Source organism: Rhinoraja longicauda, chromosome 32 (assembly GCF_053455715.1).
Source record: "Rhinoraja longicauda isolate Sanriku21f chromosome 32, sRhiLon1.1, whole genome shotgun sequence".
Taxonomy (NCBI): Eukaryota; Metazoa; Chordata; class Chondrichthyes; order Rajiformes; family Arhynchobatidae; genus Rhinoraja; species Rhinoraja longicauda.
The window spans coordinates 1752026-1770849 of record NC_135984.1 but is presented as its reverse complement, the minus strand read 5'-3'; the positions used below and the strand labels follow the sequence as shown (position 1 = coordinate 1770849).

Here is an 18824-nt window from a genome sequence, read left to right as displayed (position 1 = left end):
AGTTTTGTGGTCAGATGTCCTTGTGATGGAGCACCTCTGGCAGTCAGTACCCTTTGGTTGGACATGCATTGGTTTTTCAGGGTTAGTCAGTGGATCCAAATCAGCCTGCAGGGCCGGACATTTATCAAACAGTGCGCTCTGTACTGCTTTACACAAACATGAAGAGATTTTAATCGATCAGAATCACTGGTCTCTTTTTATGAGTTGTCAGGGAAAGCATAGCAACTAATGGGTCAAAGTGGTTTCACAAAGCCCGCAGGTTGATGAGCATCAGAGCAGGTTGACGGCTCAGCCAATGCACAGGAAAGAAACAAGTAACACCACAAGAGCAGATGGAAGAGCAATCACCAGCGGCCCTTTAATGTACGTTTAATAGTTCACACCGCCTACATGCTCTTCTCAATTTCAACAAGGCTAGCTGTGGAAAGCACTTCAAAATGCTACTCCTTGTGGCTTTGGAGATCAGATACAAATTTCTCCATATTTTCATTTCGTTTTTTAGTTTAGAAATACAGCGCAGAAACAGGCCCTTCAGCCCCCTGAATCCGCACTGTCCACTCCCTGTACACTAGTCCTGTCCCACACACTAGGGACAATTTACAGAGGTCAACCTGCAAACCTGCACATCTTTGGAATGCAGGAGGAAACTGGATCACCTGGAGAAGCCCACGTGGTCACAGAGAGAATGTACATACTCTGTATACATAGTACTCGTGGTCAGGATTGAACCTGGGTCTCTGGCATTGTAAGGCAGCAACTCTACCGCTGTGCCACGGTGCCAGCCACATTGGATGATAGTCTATAACAAAACAAATTTCTGTAGTCAGTTTAACACAACAAGATGCCCCAAATTGCTTCACTAGGAGACATTTTTTTGTAAGTAGCACGCGATACTGAGGTATGGAAATCTGTCGAGCTGGGTGGTAGGAAGTTTGTCAAAGAGCTGATTTTAAAGGAGGAAGGAAAGAGGCAGAGAGGTTGACAAAGGAAATTACAGGGGATTTACCCGGATGTTGAAGTCAAGTCCTTGCTTCACCAAGGCCATTGGGTGTCAGGTGGTAGTGAATGGGAGTGGTCTGAGTACACCACAGAGAGCAGACAGGGCTTTGACTGCAAGTTCATAAGTGATAGCTGCAGAATTAGGCCATTCGGCCCATCAAGTCTATTCAATCATGGCTGATCTACATTTCCCTCTCAACCCCATTCTCCTGCCTTCTCCCCATAACCCACGACACCCGGACTAATGAAGAATCTATCTATCTCTGCCTTTAAAATATCCATTGACAGCCTCCACAGCCCTCTGTGGCAATGAGGACCACAGATTCACCACCCTCTGACGCAGAAAGCAAAACTTGGCAAAAGATGTCAGAACTCATGAGCTGACTTTCCATCAAGTCCATGTTAACTCTGAATGAACTCTTCTATGGCAAGAGACTCGACCGTCTGTAAATGGGCATTTTGGAAAAATGTGCAGAAAAATAACAATAAATGTCCCAGTGTCAAAGTGCACAGTGCCAGCACAGAGTGGACAGAGTGGATGGAGGGGGATTGGCACGATTTGCTCCCAATAGTAATGTAGTTATAAATAACTCAGTGGACCCCTTTTGAGGTCATTATGTGAGCAAGCAGATTTATAGTCATAGCCATACAGTGTGGAGACCGATCCTTCGGCCCAACTTGCCCACACCGACCAAGATGTATCATCTGCCTGTGTTTGGCCCATATCCCTCTGCACCTATCCTGCCCATGCACCTGTCTAAATGATTTTTAAATGATAGTATCTGCAATGGTAGCTATTATCGATGAGGAGGTCATGCTTGAGATTGTGGCCAAAGTGTAGGAAGGTTAGTGAGTGTGAGATTGTTGGGATAGCAGAGAGGATAAGCTCTGGGGAGCCATGAAACAGAGGAATGATGATGGGAGAGGGACAGAGAGAGAGAGAGGGAAGGGAAGACCTGGGAATAAAGAGATTAGGATCTATACTTGATCTAGTGTCTGCTACAGGGACAATCACTCAAACCAGATCACAAAAGCAGATCGTCTAGTTGTGCACGTTATTCCATTCAGTCTGAAGAAGGGTCTCGACCCAAAATGTTGCCCATTCCTTCTCTCCCGAGATGCTGCCTGATCCGCTGAGTTACTCCAGCATTTTGTGTCTACCTTACCAGGTTATTCCATTCCCTGGTTCTGACTGCATGTAGTTTATCTGCCTCCACTACTGCATTGCAACAGTGACTGCACATCAAATTTATTTAATTACTTAACAAATATTCTGATCTTGAGAAAGGAACTAAAACATGCAAATTCTTGCCTTCCCCTCTCCTTCCAGGGGCCCTGGTCTCACTGACGTTAAACTGTGGGTAGCAAAGGCACTTCTTCAGCTTTGTAAGTCTGATTTCAAACATATAATTGAGACGTATTGTAGGAGATGCTGAATTTAGCAAGGAAGTGGTAATTGGTTTGGAAAAGTGATATTACACATTCTATTGAGTTTATTTGCACTTTCTTTTAATATATAGTGTAATGATATAATGATAAGTATGCAACTAACATTGTTTAAGAACCGAAGACAGATGCAAAAGGCTGGTCAGGCAGCATCTCTGGAGAAAAGGAATAAGTGACGTTTTGGGTCGTGACCCTTCTTCAGACTGAGAGGCACACATTGCCTTCCACGTCCTCAAGGTCGGCTGCCTGTGGGAAGCTCCACCGCCCTCCCTCCCTCCCTCCCTCCCGGGGAACAAGGGCCGTTAAGTTTAGTTTATTGTCACGTGTACCGAGGTGCAGTGAACAGCCGGAGAGGGACGGCGGTTCACGGAGCGATAGGAGTGGAGGAGATGGTTGCAACCGGCCTTTGTGGCCAGCTGCGGTTCGGACTGTGAAATGGTGTAAAATGGCACCTCGTGTACGTGGACTCGGTGGGCTGTTCTGTACAATCTGTGCTAACCAGGGGATGCTGCTTATATATATATGGTGATAGTCTTGCTCAGTTGTATGCAAAAAGACAAGGTATTTCACTGCACCTTGCTACACAAGATAATAAATAAACCTTTGACCATTGTGAACACAAAGGCGATGTCTGCTGTAAATTCCTCTTACTCTCAGGCTGTGAGACACTCCATCAACTCTGCTCTAAAGCTTAGTTACTAGAGTCGGATTTGAACATGCAACATTCTGGGGTGTGAGTGCATCATAGTTGAAAATAGTTCATCATTATGCAGTCATTTTTACTGCCCTTCGTCCAAATGCCGCACAGTTATTCAACTGTGTTACTGTGTGAAATATGCTTATGATCGATGTTGATGGGTTACACCTACAAACTCTCTTGGAAATATTTTAATATCCAAAGCACAAAGTTAAAAATTAACAGTTTCTACTGCTGAGCAGTAAAAAAGGAATTTCATCAAAAGACACAAAGTGCTGGAGTGAATAAGTGGGTCAGGCAGCATCTCTGCACAACCTGGATGGGTGACCCTTCAGATCTGGACCCTTCTTCAGACTGATGGTGGTGGGAGAAAGCTGGAAGAGAGATGGGCCAGGCCAAGCCTGGTGAATGATAGGTGCATTCATTCACAAAATGCTGGAGTAACTCAGCAGGTCAGGCAGCATCTCGGGAGAGAATGATAGGTGGATACAGGGAGGGGGAGGGGGATGGTGGAGGTATATGTGGATGGTTAGACAAGAGCTAGAGATAAAAAGACAAGTGTGAGACAAGATAAACAATGTGCAAATCGTGATGTCAGAGGAAGAAGTATAGGTGGAAGGGGAAATATGAGTGCAGGTGGGACACAGGGAAGGGGAGGGGGAAGGAAGGAAATGAATAAATATAGAGGTTAGACTGGTCTGACCCTGGTGCTCATCCACTAAAGGCCATCCGCAAAGTCATCCACCGAGACCTTCCCACTCATTAAAATTGACGGAATGGTAATGTATGGGTTGTTTACATGAGCTTCTCCACGTGATACAATCTCAACCCCATCCACGTACATTCCAAAGAAAATGCTGCTTACATATAGATTCAATTGATTGAAACTGACACAAGTTCAAGGTGAAGGGGAAAAGATTTAATAGTAATCTGAGGGGTAACTTTTTCACACAAAGGGTGGTGGGTGGGTGGAACAAGCTGCCAGAGGAGGTAGTTGAGGCAGGGACTATCCCAACATTTAAGAAACAGGCAGGTACATGGATAGGACAGATTTAGCGGGATATGGACCAAACGTGGGCGTGGGCAGGTGAGACTAGTGTAGCTGGGACATGTTGGTCGGTGTGCGCAAGTCTATGACTCTATTGCAACTAACCCTATCTTTTTACTACGTGATCTTGATGTTGGCACATTCAAGACGGCAAGGATGGACTGAAATAAAACAGAAAATGCTGCAAAATACTCGGCAAGTCAGACAGCATCTGTGGAGAGAGAAACAGTTGACATCTCAGGTTCTGACAAAGAGTCTGGCACCTGAAACATTACCTGTCATAGATGATGATGGGATTTTACTGCTTTTCCTTCAAATTTCTACATAGAAACATAGACAATAGGTGCAGGAGGAGGCCATTTGGCCCTTCGAGCCAGCACGGCTGATCATCCACAATCAGTAACCCGTGCCTGCCTTCTCCCCATATCCCTTGATTCCACTAGCCCCTAGAGCTGTATCTAACTCTCTTTTAAATTCACTCTTTTAAAAACCTTCCGCAGGTTTTAGATTTTCAGCCAGTACTCTTGCATCTTGCCATGGGTTTACTGGTTTTGTTAGAAGTATTCCAGAAGCGTTTATCACATGACCTTTGGTCTCCAAGGCTCCACCCTCGTAATATCACCATTGGTCTTCACATACATCAATCCTCTGGTGCCAAGCGGAGCAGTAGAGTCTTCTCTGATGACGAGATGCATCTCAGCTCTTGCATTGTTCAATATTTATCATGAGAAGCACAATAGTCTAGTACAGAGCACAGATCAATGACCTCCTGAGCTTTGCCTCCTGGCTGCAGTATCCTGGAGTAGTAAATGTGCTGGGGACTCCATGACCACTCTCTAGTGTTGACAGGATCCCAAACAGTGAATACAAACATTCACATCGATGGGACCGATGGGATCTTTCAGAGCAGATGAGTAGTTTCACCTTCTCGCACTGCATTTGGCAATGGGTTGCAACCCTCTCGTGGGCATTGGTGCATGGAGCATTGGCAGCGCATGCCATTCCCTGACATGAAGTGGTTCCCTTGGACAACCAGAGCAATCAGCAGATACTTCCTCCCACCGTGATCTCCCCCAACATCCCACAAGGAAACCGAGAGTCAATAGACAATAGACAATAGGTGCAGGAGGAGGCCATTCAGAGTCTCCAGTCAAATCCTCATCAACTGCAATGCCGTCCCCTTACCTCTACTTGCCTGGCATCAGGGGGCAATTGGCCATGGGATTCAGCCCTGCTGGATCCATCTGACCACCTACTGCCTGACTGCCCTGTCTGATGCTATCACTGACCGGGTGTGAATGTGAGAGCTTGGTCTGGTCTCCATAAATGACCCAAGAATCTAAAAAAATCCCATCAATGATCCAGTGCAAGAATGACACATCCATCACTCCCTCTCTTGGTAAAAATAAGAATTGGAAAATAATGTATAAAAAATATAATCATCAATAAATCCAGAATCTCAATCGGCCAACGTGGTCAACGAGGGGCTGGAATTGGGAGCTTCTATCTTAGGGGAAGATGGATATGTACGTAGATGAGAAGGGAAGTAATTGAAGGCATTAAATGGAGCAATGCATTAAGGCTCATGGAGGCAGGGCTCTGGCACGGACCTGTGGAGGCAACCTGCCAGTTTCTGTGCCGTAAACACAATGCAATTGGTAATTATCTTACAAGATTACAACATCAGTGCTGAATGAACAGTGATCAAAGGTGTCACGAGGCACAGCCCAAGGACGTTCATCCCTCTGCCCTTCACACCTCACCCCTTACCTGGTTGAGAAACCATCATTTTACATTTGTTATACTGATCATGAATAAATAAGTGGAGGTGATCAATAGTTCAATATTTTGTGTGCTTGTGAGCACTCAATAACTTCCCTTTGTTGTTGTTTTGTGAATGTCACCTTTACCATCTCTTGCTTGCACCATAAATCCCAGAACCCAAGATACAGGAGGTTGTAAAGGCAGCAGCAATCTTGTGCTGAAAGCTGATACACTAAAGCAAAAGTCCTCTTGCATTTGTATAGTGCCTTGCACAACCTCCAGATATCCAACATGTTTTAAAGCTAATGGGGTGTTGGAGGTTCAGCGTGGGTGAATACGCACACAGCAATGTTCCAGGAGCAATGTTGAGAGTCATAGAAACAGAGAAAACATAGAAAATAGGTGCAGGAGGAGGCCATTCGGCCCTTTGAGCCAGCACCACCATTCACTGTGATCATGGCTGATCATCCACAATCGATAACCTGTGCCCAACTTCTCCCCATATCCCTTGATTCCACTAGCCCCCAGAGCTCTATCTAACTCTCTCTTAAATTCATCCAGTGATTTGGCCTCCACTGCCCTCTGTGGCAGAGAATTCCACAAATTCACAACTCTCTGGGTGAAAAAGCTCCCACCTCAGTTTTAAATGGCCTCCCCTTTATTCTAAGACTGTGTCCCCTGGTTCTGGACTCCCCCAACATTGGGAACATTTTTCCTGCATCTAGCTTGTCCAGTCCTTTCCTGCATCTTGTGGAGCTTGTCCAGTCCTTTTATAATAGTCAAGTGTGTGTCATTGTCACCTGTACCAGAAACTGAACAATGAAGGTGCAATTGCAGCAGCATAACAGGATTGTAAACACAGCACTGATAGATAACGCAATAAACCAATCAAAGTTTTTTTTAAAAACAATATTAGTGCAAGAAAGCCCAAAGCCCTCAGGGCAGCCAAGAGCCGAGACAGTTCATCGTTCATAGTTCAGTTGATGTTTGTAAAGTTTAAGACCTGTGATGACATGATTTGTCAGACACGCACTCACTGAATCTGCCGGCTAGCCCTGCCAAATACAGTACATGCAGGAACGGCCAAGCGGTGCAGTGGTGCAGCAGGTAGAGCCGCTGCCTCACCGTGCCAGAGACCCGGGTTCAATCCCCACCTTGGCGGAATTCTGTCTGCGTGGTGTTTGCACGCCCGCCCTATGACTGCGGGTTTCCATTGGAGCTGTCGGTTCCTCCCACATCCCAAAGGCGTAGAGGTGAATTGGCCACTGTAAGTGTCTCCCGGGGTGTGGGAGGATGGTGGGCAATGGTGAAGGGAGGGAGGGAGAGGGAGGGAGGGAGGGGGGGGGGGGGGGGTTGAGGGGAATGTTGAGATCTTTTAGATAAAGGACCCTTCTCGAAGGGTCTCGACCCGAAACGTCGCCCATTCCTTCTCTCCTGAGATGCTGCCTGACCCGCTGAGTTACTCCAGCATTTTGTGAATAAATACCTTCGATTTGTACCAGCATCTGCAGTTATTTTCTTATACTCTCTTATTTTAGATAAAGGAGTACCATTGGATGCTTGCATGATGGTCAGCAGAGACTCAGTGGGCTGAAGGGCCTGTGTCCATGCTATCTCTTTCTCTCTGACTACAGCTGCGGAAGAGCAGGGCTGTCAACAGATGGTGTGGGCAGTGGAGGAGAAGTCTACTGTCTACTGCTCTGGAAACTTTCATCTGGAGCTAACAGTGATGAGGGCGGACACAAGATGCTGGAGTAACTCAGCGGGTCAGGCAGCATCTCTGGAGAGAAGGAATGGTGACTTTTCGGCACAAGACCCTTCAGACTGATGAGTGGATGGGATCTGAAATGGCGGCAGCACCGCCCACCATGGAGCTGTGGGAGGGTCAGCCTTGGCTTCTGCTCCACACCTCCAGAGAGACAGGTGGGACAAGCTACAGGCACCTGCACCCTGGGTTAGTCGGTGAGTGATCTCGCCACGGCAGGGAGCTGGCATTGGACTGAACCAGAGGGCAGAGAGAGGTGAGAGAGGGAGGAGGGAGCCGCCTTCACGTTACTGAGGTGATGGATTAAACCCTGACTCCGTGCAGGAAGGAAACTACAGGTGCAGGTTTAAAGCGCAGGTGGACACAAAAAGTTGGAGTAACTCAGCGGGTCGGGCAGCATCTGTGGAGAGGGGGAGAGTTTAAAACCTGTGATGAAATGATCACTGAAGTCTGAAGAAGGGTCTCGACCCGCAACGTCACCCATGTCTTCTCTCCAGAGATGCTGCCCGACCCGCTGAGTTACTCCGGCTTTTTGTGTCTATCTGACTCTGTGCAGTCGGGCGGAGAGCGGTGGCGTTGAGAGAAGGCAGGAGGGAGTGAGGGAGTGTGGAGGGCGGGGAGTGAGTGAGGAAGGGAGGGGAGGGTCGGGCACACGGTGCTGTTGTGTTGCATGGTTTAGCAGTAGTGTGGACGGGCGCGGTGTCTTCTGCTGCCGTTTAAACATTAAACACTCTCTGCAGCCGGGCGTTAAACTCCGCTGTGTTGATCTGCTCACAGGTCCTGTGTCCCAGCCCGCGGCTGCACCCTCGCCTTCCCCAACCGGCGGCGTCTCCGCCTGCACCTCCCGGCATGAAGGAGAAGAACGGTGCGTACAGGGGAGGGCAGGGGGTCTTGTCCACCGCATCAGGGCGCCGTCTTGCCCTCCTGGTGCCGGCGGCGGGGCGGGGAGGGGTGGTGGGGTGGGGAGGGGAGAGGGGGTGGGGTGGGGAGGGGAGAGGGGTGGGGAGGGGAGAGGAGGGAGAGGAGGGAGGGGAGGGAGGGGAGGGAGGGGAGGGAGGGGAGGGAGGGGAGGGAGGGGAGGGAGGGGAGAGGAGAGGTGGGGTCGGCGTGTTACTGCAGCGCGGACGGCAGACTAGCCCTCTGTGTTAATTATTACCAAATGTCCATCTCCGCGCATTGCCAGTGCGGCCACTAATGTTCTTTCCTCTCCATTTGCAAACTGTTCACACGGAACGTGCGCGGCGCGGGGGGGAGAGAGAGGGAGGGAGAGAGGGAGGGAGAGAGGGAGAGAGGGAGGGTCAGGAGATGGAGAGAGGGGGTCAGGGGATGGAGAGGGCGGGGCGGGAATGGAGAGGGAGGGGGCCGGGGAGAGAGCCCGGGGGTGGAGAGGTTGGGAGGGAGAGAGAGAGAGAGAGAGAGAGGGGGTCAGGGGAGAGAGAGGGCGGTGCGGGGATGGGGAGAGAGAGGGGGTGGGCCGGTGGGCCGGTGCATCTTGCGCCTGGACGCTGAATATTTCCAGCTTTGCTGTAGCTTTTGTTTCAGATTTCCAATCTGGGTATTTATTACATCTGCCAAGTGGCGGCTCCGTTCTGCGCCGCCGGTTGGATTGGACCGGCCTTGTGTTGTGTTTTGATGCATTTATGGAAATGCTGGTAAATGTTTACTGTGAACCGCGGCCGTGGATGTGGATGTGGACGTGGATGTGATGCTGGGCGCTTTAGGCCGGTCCTCCCCAGAACCCCAGCAGTTTAGTGTTGTCTGCTGTAGCTGTAGCCGATGGTTCAAAACTCCAGTGCAGGAAGGAACTGCAGATACTGGTTTAAACCGATGACAGACACAGAGTGCTGGAGTAACTCAGCGGGTCAGGCAGCATCTGTGGAGAACATGGATAGGTGACGCTTCGGGTCGAGACCCTTCTTCAGACTGAGGCGCTGTTTGTATTGTGTGGTGAGCAGGGCCCGGGGGGTGGGGGTGACTGACGAACACTCCAGTCCTGAGCAGAGGAGATGCCGGGACAGGAATCGTTGTGTAGAGGGAGCGGCCGCGGGTACAGGGGGCTTCACAGGGGGCTGGTCTGGTCCACAGGCGAGGGTCAACACCAGTGGAGACCAAGTTCTCCAGCGTTGGTGAACACACACACACACTGGTGTAACATGGTGTGCCGTGCCAGGGTAAGTGTACTCCGTGCACTTCATACACAACCAAGTCCTCGGTCGGCCCGGGGGTCTGAAGAAGGGTCTCGACCCGAAACATCACCCACTCCTCGCCAGAGATGCTGCCTGTCCCGCTGAGTTACTCCAGCATTTTGTGTCTGTTAAATGGTTGGTTGGTTGAATGGGTCTGGAAAATGAAACGAATTTAAATTGTTTGTTGACACCAGGAAGTGCAGGTGTTGGAATCTCGAGCAAAGTACAAAGTGCTGGAGGCACACAGCGGGTCAGGCAGCATCTGTGGAAGGTCCAGTCCCGTCTCCCGTCCTCTCCCTCAGCAGCCTGCCCACTGACGTCCTCCAGAAGTTTGTGCTTTACACTGTTTGTTGGTACTTTTTTGTGAATTAGTTGAAAGGGGTGGGTAGATATCGTGGTCCCGCGCTTCCCCAGTGACTGAATCTTTGTTCTCTCGCCAGTGACCAGCGTCCTGTGCCCGGGGCCAACACAGGCATGCAGATAGAATATAGGTGGCCGTTCAGTCCTTCAGCCGTTCAGTAACAGAGTAGATCCTCTCCCTGCATGTGGAGGCCAGGAACTGTAGATGCTGGTCCACACGGTGGGACAAAGGTCTAGACCGTGGAAGGGTCCCGACCCAAAACGTCACCTATCCATGTTCCCACAGATGCTGCCTGACCCGCTGAGTTACTCCAGCACTCTGTGTCCTTTTGGTCTACTTTGCCCGTTCTCGCTGCCCACCCCACCACAACCTCCGTATCGTCTGTTTCTCTGGACCTCCTGAAGCGCTCAGCCCCGCACATATCCCCAGCGCCTGCATGGAAGAATGATGGGATCAGGCCGGGAACTGAACATGACACTTTGCCAGTTGTTCTACGACCCTGTGCCTTGACCCCAAAACGTTTTTTTTTTAAAGTCCATGCCACTTCCATCAGTCCCAATCTCCCAGTCATAATCTCTCTGTACCTTGTAAATCATTCTCTCTCATGAATATCTTTCGGCATCCTTCCAATTATTTTTGTCATTAGGCAACTCTGAAAGAGTAATTTACAGTAGCCAATTAATCTATCTGCATGCCTGACCTGCTGAGTTACTCCAGCATTTTGTGAATAAATCGATTTGTACCAGCATCTGCAGTTATTTTCTTATATTAATCTATCTGCATGCCTTTGGGATATGGTTACAGGGAGAACATGCAAACTCCACACAGACAGCAACTGAGATCAGCAATGAAGCTGAAACCCAAAGGAGTGAATCAGCAGTGCTAACTGCTGCCCCACCATGCTGCCCTCTCGCACAGTAAAACACCCAGAATTATTGAACAGGAGTACCTGCCAAACTAAAGGTGACATCTTACAATGCAAAAAGATATTAGAACTGGTGACCAAAGGTTGTAACCAATGTATTTAAAGAAGAAAGAAAGATAGTGAGAGAGACAGACTTAAGGTATTAGCAGCTTAATGAAGGAATTAAATCAGGGGTGCATGCTTGGCTGGCTGGGCTTGGAGGATGGATGAGTTTTCAGTGAAAGGGTAAGCTGAAGTTCTGGAACAGATTTGTTGCACCAGTGAGATTATTGTGGAGAGAGGTGAGACACACTTGTAATTTTCAAAGAGGCAGAGATTTAGACAGATATTTTTTTAAGGTTTTGAAATCTTTCCAAAAGCTCTAGTGGGAAAGGTTATAAACAAAACCAAAAACACTAGTCCGAAATGAGATAAAATGCTGGAAATGCTCAACGTGTCAGAGAGCATCTCTGGAGCAGGGAACAGGGTTAATGTTTCAGGTCAATTACCTTACATTGCAGTACTTGCTGCTCGATGACAATTCGGTGAAAATCAGTGAGGTTCATCGGTGTAAGAGAGACATTTGCAGAGAGCAAGATACTCTGCCACTGGAGTGGATGTGAGCTACATGAGTAGATATTTACAGGTGGAATTCTCTGCCTCAGAAGGCAGTGGAGGCCAATTCTCTGAATGCATTCAAGAGAGAGCTGGATAGAGCTCTTAAGGATAGCAGAGTCAGGGGGTATGGGGAGAAGGCAGGAACGGGGTACTGATAGAGAATGATCAGCCATGATCACATTGAATGGCCAGGAATTTCAGCGCTGGATTGCCCTGACATGATGAGAGATCTCCTTCTAGGTTTCTAGTGAGCTCTGCCTCCTGGGTATGTACTAGGATGATGTAATGACTCGTGTAACAATCACTGAACAGTAATATCATCTTGCCCACAAGTCTATTTTCATGCTCTATCCTATTCACCTCAGCTCTCCTTATAAAAAACAGTCCCACCATTAATCACTATTTAAATAAAGAAGTGCCTTATGAATTCCTTGTTAGATTTTGTTTTCATGTCCTGTATTCTCATAACATATGGTTTTAGGATTCAGCTTCTCAAAGGTCCACCCTTTTGAATCCCTTCCTAATTTTAAAGACCAGTTAGATGACCTCTAACACCTGTACTGAAATTGATTTCAGTGAGGAGAAGGTGGGGTTTCCAGGACTGAGGTGAACTTAATCAATACCTGGTGGTGAATCTGCACCACCAAGAGATGTTGGTGGTCTCCCTTTGATTTTGTTCTTACTTTTCATTTTTGGTGTGGCTTTCAATTTGATCCAATTGAGCGGCTGGCTTGTTAGACCATTTCATTGGGCATTTAAGATTTGCTCACATATACGTCACATCAGGTTGGATTTCAGCATCTCCCGCATAACCTCGTGATCGGAGATGAGTAGTTTGTTTAATTGGGCTGATGAGAATCAGGCATAATATTAGTTTTCATAATTATTATCATAAGTTACTCCAGCATTTTGTGTCTACCGTTGGTGTAAACCAGCATCTGCTGTTCCTTCCCACACGTGATATCAAAGCCTTTCCTGTGGCTCCAGGCTGTTTTAGTCATTCATATGCACACACACTTGTACATGTGCACATGTTAATGTGACTTGCAACACATCACCCTTATTGATACAGGTACGGTAGGTGCCAGTTCAAAAAAAGAGCATGAATATCTGGCTTACGGTTTAATGAGCACAGAGGACCTTTTGTACCTTGTTGCAGGTCAGAAGCACAATTCATGTAAATGCAAACTTGCAGGTGAATTTCAGCCAAACTGTCAACAGAACAGCAATTGCCAAGGCTATGGGAATGTCAGGAATTCTGTAAACAGGAAGATGCATGCATGCTCAACAGCTCTCTCTCTTTGATGCATTAACTGTCCAAACACAAGCTGACACAACAACCCTGACCCCACATGTTTTACTACTTAACATAACTAAACTCACACATTCCCTCTCCCACCATGAACCCCAACCACACACAATCTCATTCCAAACATAACACTAACACCATACATTCATCCTCACAATAGACCTGCCACACACACTCGCATTCCTCTGGAATCTTAACCCCACACAATATTCTGTGTTTCTTGGAAAGTGAACTTTTCACCACACAGAATAAATGTCCAAAATCAACTTTGTCAAACATCATTAAAACAATGTTTTTTTAAGTACTATTTTGACCATGAAGTGATTTGGAACAGCGGGCTAGATGAATGTAACTGATGTGTAAGAGGGGATTGCAGATACTGGTTTAATAGCTGATTCTGCACTCAGATAGGCACAAAAAGCTGGAGTACAGTAACTCCAGAGATGCTGCCTGACCCGCTGAGTTACTCCAGCACTTTGTGTCTTTCTTTAATTTAAGTGATGTTGGGTTATGAGAGGAGACTGAATGAGGTATTAAATTGCTTGGCATAAGGGAGCTAGACCAGGGGAAAGCAGGAGGAGGGTGCTGCGGAAGTGGGAGCTGGGTAGAGGGGAACTAGGAAGTAGAGAAAATGTGTAGGAAGGAACTGCAGATGCTGGTTTATACTGAAGACAGACACAAAATGCTGGAGTAACTCAGTGGATCAGGCAGCATCTGTGGAGAAAAGGAATAGGTGATGTTTCGGGTCAAGACCCTTTTTTAGACTGTCTGCGGAGAGGGAAACTAGAGGTATGAAAAGGTACAAAGAACATGATAATCAGTCTGAAGAAGGGTCTCGACCCGAAACGTCACCCATTCCTTCTCTCCCGAGATGCGGCCTGACCTGCTGAGTTACTCCAGCATTTTGTGAATAACATGATAATCAGTGCTGGCTTCGATTTGTTCTTTTCGTACCTTTCATTCATTAGTTCCTTGTACCTTTTCATATCTCTAGTTTCCCTCTCCCCGACTCTCAGTCTGAAGAAGGGTCTTGACCCGAAATGTCACCTATACCTTTTCTCCAGATATGCTGCCTGACCCGCTGAGTTACTCCAACTTTTTCTATTTACTAGGAAGTAGAGGAGTTGGGAAGGCTGGGGAGAGGGAAGCTAGGACAGTGGAAAGGTGGGGAAAGGTGGGAGCCTACCGCTGCCTACCGCTGCCTCCAGCTTCTGCTGTTCATGCTCCAAAAAGGTTCTTTGTTATTTACAGAACTATCAATCACTTTGGAATTTTCTCCTTAATGAATGATGACCAATTCCTTTTCAAACTTGATTCTTTTAAGTGGTCATGATGTGTTGATTTTTCGGTTCCTGTGACCCTCTCTGAAATTCAGAAAAAAAACCTGATGTGTTAATCTCATTGATTGTGAGACTTGTAGGTGTAAATTGATACAGCATGACTTGGTATCCTACTTAACAGCATGTAATCTTTCTAGCTAAGTGTTACCCAGTTTTGTTTGGTTTTCTGGTGTTTCTGCATTAAAGACCACCTACTATGGTGACTATTCTGGGCTTCTCACTTCAGCGATGTGATTTGCATTTATCACCCTCTGCATTCCATGAAGCTGGCAAAACGTTCAGCTTCTTACACCACAGTGGTTTACTCAGCTACTACCAGAGGGTTGTTCTGGGATTGGAGACACAAGTAACCCTGAATAATTACGGCAGATTGTCATCTCTAAACCAACATTAATGATCTAGTTGGGATCTCATGACAAATTGAATGCCCCTGGGTTGTGCTCGTTTATATTGGTGCACCTGGAGAATGTATGAGTAGGAGCAGGAGATCGAGGCCCTCAAACCTACTCCAATAGAAATTGTCCTTTACATGGGACCTTTGCCAACATGGACTTTCTTGTGATTTTACACGGGTTTTTACGAAGAAGGGTCTCGACCCAAAACGTCGCCCATTCCTTCTCTCCTGAGATGCTGCTGAGTTACTCCAGCTTTTTGTTAATAAATACCTTCGATTTGTACCAGCATCTGCAGTTATTTTCTTATACTACACGGGAGAGGAATCACTGGGTTTGAGGAAGGGCCAGCAAAGTTAAGAAGAGGGATGTTGCAGCAGGTTTCAGAGCTGAATGGCTGATTCATGTTCCTATGTTTAATGTCTTGCAGTTCTTAGGTTGTTTTTCCTTTTCGTTGCAGGTATTGAGGACACAGCTGCGTTGTCTCCGTAAGTACTCCGCTCCTCGATCGCTAGATATTGCACTGGATTTTAAGAGTGTATATATATTTAAGGTAGCATTATATTACTAGATAGTTTTGCATCAGTAACCTGCTTGAAGAATGAGAGGCTAACTCTGTGGGTGAAACGCAGCCCAGAGCATTTAGCTCGCAGAAGAGTGCAGTGTGCTTGGTTACTTTCTGCAAAGTGACATTTTCATGAATTTACCAAGTAGAAACTTGCTACTATTTTAATTTCCTCGACACTGGGCAAATTAAACTTCTAAAAAGAACCAAATGCCAGCCCACTCCCAGAGAGCATGTTTATCTGCAGAATATCTGCAGTTCAGAATCAAGGACAGTGCTGTTTCAGTGGTACTGCTTTATCAAAGATTTATGTCTTTCACGGTCAACACTTTTGCAGCTCATTCCTCTGGAGAGTCCAGGAATACTGGATATCTGGAGTGAAGGGTACTGATGGATGACCTTATGGAAGATTAAAAGTCATTGAGATAGATTTATAGATAGGTATGGTTATGAGGGATATAGACCTCTGACAAATGTGCACCTCTGACAAAGGTAGACAAGCCTGACTAACTCAGGATGGCACCTGTTTCACACCGATGAGTTGGGTGTCTGTTTCATGCTGTTTCATGCTGTATGACTCTGTCTTCTTTGGAATAGGAGTTATTCTGGAACTGAAGGAGTTGTAGTGGGTTAAATATCTCAGAAACTATCATGCTGAGGAGAAATTAGATATTCACTTGTTTTATACTTTGATGAAAAGCATTTTTGAAAAAGAAGAGAATTGAGAGGTTTGGAGACGGGGTTGGAAATGTTGTGCAATGGTGTTGTGCATCAACTTGTGCTTGGTGTCTTCGTCTTATAAGAAACCGCCACAGCCTTGCGTGCCAACACGTGGAGCTTGAATACACCTCGTCTGTGCTGACTAACCCAGACTGCATATAATTGTGTGGACCTTGAATACACCTCATCTGTGCTGACTAACCCAGACTGCATATAATTGAAGTCACACTCAACCTGAGTTAATTAAATAACTCAGCAATTTACTTAGTTGAACGTAAATTGATTGTGTAATTACACAAGAAAATGGAAAGTGTGCAATTAAACCCAATATTGAGGCTTCCCTAGGAAATGGGACAGATGTTAAAAATCAACAAAGTTGATTTTAATTTCAAGATATGTAGGACCAGGAGTGATCCGTTCATTCAAATAGTGCCAGCAAGTTGTAGGGGGACTTGGAGTCTATGTGGTTGTTCAGATCAATGTCCAAATACTCTCCTTCCATCTTGGGAGAGTAGTTAGCACATTCCCTGATCAACTAGTTCTGATTAGTCCCACATCTCCTGATGCCCATCAGCTCCCTCCAACCTGTCCTTCGTTCCCCTTCAACCTGACTCACAAGATCACAAGTTATAGGAGTAGAATTAGGCCATTCAGCCCAACGAGTCCACTCTGCCATTCAATCATGGCTGATCTCTGCCTCCTAATCTCATTCTCCTGCCTTCTCCCCATAACACTTAACACTCGCTGCCTTAAAAACACCCACTGACGGCCTCCACAGCCCTCTGGGGCAATGAGTTCCACAGATTAACTCCCCTCTGATTAAAGAAGTTCCTCCACCACTCCAGTTTTTCAATTCTGTTTTCTCTCTCCACAGACGCGGTCTTATTTGCTGGCTATTACCACTATCCTCTTTTGTTTCAGATTCACAGCACTTGCTTCATTCTGCTTGTCACGTTTACAATGTCTCCCTCCCTTTCTTTTCCCTCTAAACTGCCGAGACTGAAGTCATTCACATTATCTACACGGCCTTGCCCTCCAACATATTTTCATGATTGGTAAGGGTGCCAAAGGTTACAGGAAGAAGGCAGAAGAATGGGGTTGAGAGAGAAAATTAGATCAGCCGTGATCGAATGGTGGAGTAGACTCAATAGACTGAATGACCCAATGCAGCTCCTCTGCCTTCTGGTCTCATCAATCCCCTCTGCAACTTTAAACGTGCTTGTTTCTAACTTTTCCAGTTCTGAAGAAAGGTCATTAGCCAGAAACATTGACTCAGCTTCTCTCCCTACAGATGCTGCCTTGCCACTCAATATTCCAAACACTCTCTGTAAACATTTCAGCTTTCCAGCATGGGGAGTTGCGTTGGTTTATACATCTCATTCTACTGCTCAGGACCTTGAAACAGTTCTTAGCTAACAATACCAAAGCAAATAATAATCCAGAAATATGTCTCAGAGTTTATAGTAATCTCCCAAATGACTGGCTGATGTTCATGTTCATAGGTTTTTAGGAGCAGAATTAGGCCATTCAGCCCATCAAGTCTACTCCGCCGTTGATTCATGGCTGATCTAGCTTTCCCTCTCCTTCTCCTTCAACCCCATTCTCCTGCCTTCGCCCCATAACCCCTGACACCCTTAGTAATCAAGCATCTGTCAATCTCCACCTTAAAAATATCCATTGACGGCCTCCACAGCCTTCTGTGGCAATGAATTGCACAGGTTCACCAGCCTCTGACTAAAGAAATTCCTCCTCATCTCCTTCGTAAAGGAACGTCCTTCAATTCTGAGGCTATGACCTTTGGTCCTAGACTCTACCACTAGTGGAAACATCTTATCCACATCCACTCTATCCAAGTCTTTCACTATCCGGTACATTTCAATGAGGTCCCCCTTCATTGTTCTAAACTCCAGCGAGTACAGGACCAGTGCCGTGAAATGCTAATCATATGTTAGCATTCTCAGCAAGCTTTCAACCAGATCTTAATGACCTCAACTGTTTTTAGTGCCATTCTGCAAACACATCCTCTCCACATTCACTCTAATTAGGCCGAGATGTTGGTCCCTGGAATCCACTTGGATAGAGATGCTTATGTCCTTGTGATTTACTTATTTGTCATGTGGAATGGAAATTCAAAAAAAAGTTGGAAAGATAAATATGAAACTTGTTACTTCTAACAGGAGAGACAGTAATCTGAGAATATAATTTCAGGTAATTGGGTAAAAAGTGTGGCAGAGGGGAAGAGATGTTTGTGTTTCATCGTGAGTTGATTTGAGCTGGAGTATGCTGCCCAAACGGATGGTGAAAGTGGATTCAACTGGAACTTGGAAAAGGGAAATGATTAAGTATTGGCAAAATGCAAGAATTGCAGAACCAAAAGGAGAGGCACAACAATAGAGTTGCTGCCCTACAGCATCAGAGACCCGGGTTTGATCCTGTCTATCGGTGCTGTCTGTATGGAGTTTGTACATTCTCCATGTGACCTGGTGGGTGTTCTGGGTGTTAGTTACGGTTTTCTCCCACACTCCAAAGAAGCGCAGGTTTGTAGGTTTTGTCTCCTGAGATGCTGCCTGACCTGCTGAGTTACTCCAGCATTTTGTGAATAAATACAAGTTTGGAGGTTCATTGGCTTCTGTAAATTGTAAATTGTCCCTAGTGTGTAGGATGGTGCTAGTGTATGGGGTGATCACTGGTTAGAATGGTCTCCTTCTGA

The 18824-nt window shown here is 46.5% G+C and overlaps 1 protein-coding gene across 1 annotated transcript in view; it reads left to right on the top strand.

Moving 5' to 3' along the window:
* Positions 1-9263: 9263 nt before the first annotated feature.
* Positions 9264-18824, top strand: part of LOC144608720 (Na(+)/H(+) exchange regulatory cofactor NHE-RF3-like) — a 37671-nt gene continuing 28110 nt past the window's right edge. The window contains exons 1-3 of the mRNA XM_078426751.1: positions 9264-9666; positions 11071-11229; positions 15290-15317. Of these exons, the coding sequence (XP_078282877.1) occupies positions 11166-11229; positions 15290-15317 (92 nt within the window). The 5' untranslated portion in view covers positions 9264-9666; positions 11071-11165. The remainder of the gene's footprint in view (positions 9667-11070; positions 11230-15289; positions 15318-18824) is intronic.